The sequence below is a fragment of the Pygoscelis adeliae genome, unplaced genomic scaffold (assembly GCF_000699105.1).
Source record: "Pygoscelis adeliae isolate BGI_AS28 unplaced genomic scaffold, ASM69910v1 Scaffold268, whole genome shotgun sequence".
In the NCBI taxonomy this organism is placed as follows: domain Eukaryota; kingdom Metazoa; phylum Chordata; class Aves; order Sphenisciformes; family Spheniscidae; genus Pygoscelis; species Pygoscelis adeliae.
In genome coordinates, this window is record NW_008825262.1 from 1438808 (window position 1) to 1444203 (window position 5396).

A 5396-nucleotide genomic window follows, 5' to 3' on the forward strand; every position below is an offset into this window, starting at 1 on the left:
CGGCGCCGGCCCCCTCCCCGTGGCCTTGCCCTGGGAAAGCTGCTCTCTTCCCCCGCCTGGACGCAACGGCTGCAACAAAGAGGAAAAGGAGGAGAAAAGTGCTTCTCCTCCGCCCAGGCGCCGGAGCCAGGACCCCAGCGAGTCCCAGCTCCCCCCGGCGTCGGGTGGACGGAGCTGGGTATCCCCACTCACTGCGATCCCGCGGCTCCTGCCCCGGTGCCTCGCTGCTCTCCGGTGTGGAAGGGCTGCAGCTCTTCCTGACCACTTCGCTCTGACGAAGGCCCTAAGGCAGCCTCTCCACCCCCCCTCCTCCTCCTCACGTCTCTCCTCCCAAACTCCAAAGGAAATCAAGGGCCTTGGGAGCCAAAAGCTACAAGACAAGGGGAAAAAGAAAAATAATCCCATGCTGTCAGAAGTGCTGTAAGCAGGGGGAAGGGAGAGCGAGACAAACAGCCTGGCAAAGGGAGAGGCGGCATGGGCTGCAAACCAGCTTGGCTGAACACATCTGGGCACCGGGCAGGAGGAGGGAGGGAAGGGAATCGAGAGAAAACAGGCAGCAGAGTGAAAGTGGAACAAGAGAAAGGCCAAGAGAGGGAAGCCCACCAAATGCAGGCAGGGTTGGAACGGGAGAAGGAAGAGGGAGCCCTCGGAGAATGCAGGTCCCCTGACTGGCAGCCTCGGGCTGTCCCTGGTAGCAGGGCTGAGTCAAGGGTGGCAGCAGGGCACACACAGGCTGGCAGTGCCAGTCCTGGGAGCACCTGCGGGGAGGGGCAGGAGCCAGCTGGGGGGTGCCAGCATAGGGCCCGGAGGCAGCATGTGGGGCTGAGCGGGCAGGGATGTGCCAGGCAGCAGCAGGCAGGTGGAAGTGCAGGCAGAGCAGCACTGCGGCCATGCCAGGAAGCAAGGCTAGCCCCTGGGGACTGCAGGGCACGTGGCAAAGCTGGGACTGTGCCGGGCTTTCGAAGGCACTCCCAGCTTGCCTTTAACTCGTTCCAGCACCGAGTGCATCCAAGGGACACCGTCAGTCACAGGGTGGTGGGGCGGTCCTGTGGCTGGGGGGAGTCCTCGTGCCCTGCAGCCAGCTTGTAGCAGCTGAGACATGCAGGGAGCGAAGGAGCCGGGTGGGCTTGAACCCCCTGAGCAGGGGCAGCTGTGCGGGAACAGCCGTGCCGTGCTGGCTGCAAGGGCAGAGTGGTGCTGACCCGAGTGGGTCCTGCTCCCAGTAACCTCAGCCGGGCAGGGGACTTTCCCACACGCTCAGGGCAGGAGAGGGCAGCGGGAAGCATGCTGGCACTGCTGGCTTTCTCCTCCCTGTGCCGGTACCCGCAGCAGTGCGCGTGACATTGCAGGCTGAGCCTTCCTGCCCCGGATGCCTGGGGCCAGGCTGGGTGCTGGCAGGGAGCCGCCTGGCTCCTCTCTCCCAAGGTGTGAAGGGGCTGTTGTTTTTGGCCAGCTGGGAGCTGGTTTGTGGCCACGGGGTGTTGCCAGGCCTGTGGCCATCAGGGTGGCCTGAAGCCAGCACGACCAGCTCAGCCAGCAGGGCCACAGCCCTTGCTGGGGCAGGATCCCCTCCCTGCACCATGGGGCTGCCAGCCCTCTGAGACCCACCCATCTCCCTGGGGCCCTGCAAGCCCCCCAGCCCATCAAGGGCACAGCCAGCAGCTCGTTCCCCTCTGCAGCCAGGCAGTCTCCCCTGCGCCCCCCGAGCCCCCCCCAGCCCTGGCTTCCCTCCCTTGGACCATGCCTCGGTTTCCCTTGGGATCTGGCAGGACCCACATGCAGACCCTCCCCAAAAGAGCCACCTGCTCCATTGGGTTTGTCAGCTGCTCACGCTGTTTATTCTGCTGGCTTTGGGGCTGTGGAACATGGGCAGCCCTGGGCTCTTCTGCCTGCAGCCTGGCTCACCTTGGCCCAGCCTTGCTCCATTTGGGGAGCATTAACCCTTCCCCTGCTAGGCTAGCAGCTGCCTGAGGGAACCATGCACAGCTTTGGCCAACGCACCTGGGGTTGGCTGAGGATGGGGAGGCAGCACCCAACCCTCTTGCCACCTTCCTGCTGCTTGGTAGGGGGACTTTGTGTGGTGTCCCCAGCACAGCTCCAGTCTGTGGGCACAGCCCCTCCAGCACAAGCCTTTCTCTGTAGCAAGGCTGGGAAGGGGCACCTGCTCGCTAAGGACTTCATCCTGTGGGCAAGCCCATGGCATCCAGGCACAGAGCTGAGCACTGAGCAGAGGCGCTGACCCTAGGGCAGGTGAGAAGCTAGGCACTGGGGTGCTGCTGATGGGGGCCACCCCAGCAGCTGGGTGTTTGCAACAGGAGGAGGATGGGAGGGACATTTGGGGTGGGGGAGTGGCTCTGGGCAGGCTGCTTCAGCCCCTGCTCCTCTTCTCTTGCCAGGTCAGGGCTGGAAGCACTCTATGGGGTCATTGGAGTCGGGCAGGATGTTGCAGTTGATGGGCCAGAGGATGCCAAGGAGGCTGAGGGACTGCTGGCACCGCAGCTCAGCAGCCAGGCACACGGCTCTACAGGGCTGCAGGACACCCCCATCTGGGGTGCACTTGGGCACGAAGAGGCTGCAGATGAGGAGGCGGAGGTGCTGGTAGCAGGCGAGCTCCATCAGCGTCTGCAGGAGAGTGGCGGTGAGTGTGGCACGGTGTGGTGTGGTGCGGGCAGACCCACGTGCAGCCCCCGGGCAGCTCACCTGGTAGTCCTGCAGCACCTCAGCAGCTCCCTCCTGGTCCGGGATGGCCAGCCAGATATTGGGGAAGGAGGTGGCATTGTAACCCAGCCCCAGGCACATCTCCACTTCCACGGGCTCACAGACAGACCCTGCCACAGGGTGAAGTGCTTCACTTCTTACAGCAGCAGTGATGCCCACCAGGTATGCCTCGGGCAGATGTTAGCCACGGGGCAGCTGCCAGCATGTCTCCTGGCTTGGGGGGGGCTGAGTGCTGAGTGGTGCACCCGGGGGTGGCACTCACCGAAGGCTGGGTAGGAGACCCCAGTGCAGTTCAGCTCATCGGTGCCGTCGGGGCAGTCGTGCCAGCCGTCACACACGGACTCCAGCGCCTGGCACTCACCATTTCCACAGGAGAACTCCATGGGGCTGCAGGTCTCTGTAAGATGAGAGGGGCCAGCGCGGCAGGGCATGGGCTCGGGCATGGGCACGGGCAGAGAGCAGGCTGGCTGTGGCCTGGGTCGTGCCGCTGGTGGCTGGCCTCCCTGCTGGGAGTCAGCCTGCTCCCATGCTGACCATCCCTGTCTCCGCTCTTCTTGGTCACTGGCCAGGGGATATCCAGGTGAGTGGTTGCAGAGCACTGCCGCCTGGCAGCCATGGCCGATAGGTGACCACCGCTGGCCCAGCTTAGGGGGATCCCAAATTCCCTGGGTTTTTTGGGGGCAGCCCTCAGGTGATGGATTGTGCCTGTGTGCAGGTGAGCCCTTCCAGGCCACATCCCCATGGCTAGGATCACTTGGGTTATAGGGTAATTCAGGTGAGAAGGGACCTCAGGGGCCTGTAGCCCAACCTCCTGCTCTAAGCAGGGTCAGCTATGGGGTGAGAGCAGCTTTTTCCAGGGCTTTATCCAGTCTGGCCTTGAAAACCCCCAAGGATGGTGACTGCACAGCTCCTCTGGGCAGCCTGCGCCCCTGCTTGGCTACCTACTCTCTGTGGCATTGCGGGCTTGGTAGGTGGCAAAGAACCCGTCGTCTGCTACTCCTTCGTCTGCCACGAAGAGGACGGTCATGACATGGCGTGAGGAGGTCAGGGTGGGTGGCAGCTGGTGGCCGCAGAACCTGCCGGGGTCGTGGGGCGAGGGATGGGGTCAGGGTGGGCAGCAGGGCCGACCAGCACCTCCCCAAACCCTGTCCTCCAGTGGCTCCCCCCCACCAGCCTGTCCTGTGCCTCAGTTTCCCCAGCTAAGCCACGGGAGCCCAGTGCACCCAAGCTGGTGCAGCAGGGCCGGAGATATGAGGGGTGTGCTTGTACCTGCCCATGAGGCTGGCGGCCCCCGTGCCTGCGCTGTCGTGCACCTCTACAAAGTCGAAGCTGCAGTCCTCATGCGACTCCAGGCTGAAGTTGTGGAAGTGCAGGTCGATGACGTGGCCCACGGGCACTGAGATCTTCCAGAGGTTGTGGAAGTAGGTCGATGACGTGGCCCACGGGCACTGAGATCTTCCAGAGGCACAGCTGCAGGGCAGGGGGCAGCAGGCGACACCCATGAAGCCAGGCAGGGGCACCCCCAGCTCTCCCTGGTGGGAGGTTGCCTTCCTCCCTGCCTGCCCTCACCCTCATCCTCCTCCCGCCTCCATGCCGCTGGCATCCCTCCTCTCACCTGCTGGTGCGGGTATGGCTGGGGGGGGCTTGACACACTTGCAGCTTTACCCTCTGCCCCTCTCCCTTCACCCCGTCTCCCTGCTCCCCCGCCCCTGCCTCCCACTGCCCATCGCCATGCCCTCTGGCCGGGTGCCACGGGGGCTGTGGGCTGCAGGTGGGGGGCTGGCCGACCTTTGTGTTTCAGGCTGCAGTTGGCTTCATCGCTCTTGTCCACGCAGTCGTGGAAGCCATCACAGATGAAGCCCAGGTGGAGGCAGAGCCCATGGTCGCACAAATGCTCATCCCAGGCACAGCTCTCTGCGGTGCAGGCAGAGATGGCCAGGCTGGCGGTGACGTCCCGCTGGGCACCCTCCCCTGCCCCAGTGCTCCGGGTGCTACAGGAGAACCCTGGCGCTACCCGCTGCCTGCCCGCAGCGAGAAGTCCTGGCAGTGCCCAGGGGCAGGGGGACTCACTCTCCCTGGGGGCCCTGGCACGGGAGCGTGAAGCCTGGAGCGCCCACGCTGCTGTCGGAGACGAAGGTGACGCGCAGGTGGTTGGAGTTGGTGTTGAAGGTCGGAGGGGCCACATTGCCACAAAACCTGGGGGCACAACAAGGGGCGACACTGCTCGCCCCCGGAGATGCTGCCCCCTCCCCACTGCACTGCCACGCTCCCCGGGTGCGAGGGGCCCTACCTGGTCAGGCCCCCCCGAGCTGGGTCAGGATCCATGCCGCCGGCCCCCGGCTCCTCGTAGAGCTCCACGCGGTCGAAGAGGCAGGAGGCAGTGCCCTCCACACTGAATGTCTCCATCTTCAGCTGGATGGCGAGGCCAGGGCCCACCTCGATGTGCCAGATGCAGAGTGCGTTGGGCGGGTAGGGGCCGGGGTAGTTGGGAGAGCTGAAGGAGCCCTCGGGGCCCCGCAGGGTCCCACCGCAGGCTGCACAGCGCAACAGCATGGGCATGAGCTAGTGCTGCAGGGCACCGCCATCCTGGCACAGTGCCCCACATAGGACTTACCCGGTGCTGGCGTGCCGGCTGTGGGCAGCCAGGTCTGCGTTGGGGTGGCAGCTGTTTTGGGGGC

General features: G+C 64.8%; 2 protein-coding genes across 2 annotated transcripts in view; both read right to left on the reverse strand.

The window, feature by feature from the left end:
• C1QTNF5 (C1q and tumor necrosis factor related protein 5) overlaps positions 1-252 on the reverse strand; it is a gene marked incomplete at its 3' end in the record, with an annotated part of 2086 nt that extends 1834 nt beyond the window's left edge. The window contains exon 1 of the mRNA XM_009329578.1: positions 193-252. The remainder of the gene's footprint in view (positions 1-192) is intronic.
• Positions 253-2397: 2145 nt separating this feature from the next.
• The window catches only part of MFRP (membrane frizzled-related protein), a 4351-nt gene continuing 1352 nt past the window's right edge, over positions 2398-5396 (reverse strand). Inside the window, 9 exon segments of the mRNA XM_009329579.1 lie at positions 2398-2622; positions 2701-2828; positions 2981-3115; positions 3664-3794; positions 3988-4188; positions 4503-4632; positions 4789-4817; positions 4819-4914; positions 5009-5252. Coding sequence (XP_009327854.1) covers positions 2398-2622; positions 2701-2828; positions 2981-3115; positions 3664-3794; positions 3988-4188; positions 4503-4632; positions 4789-4817; positions 4819-4914; positions 5009-5252 — 1319 coding nt within the window.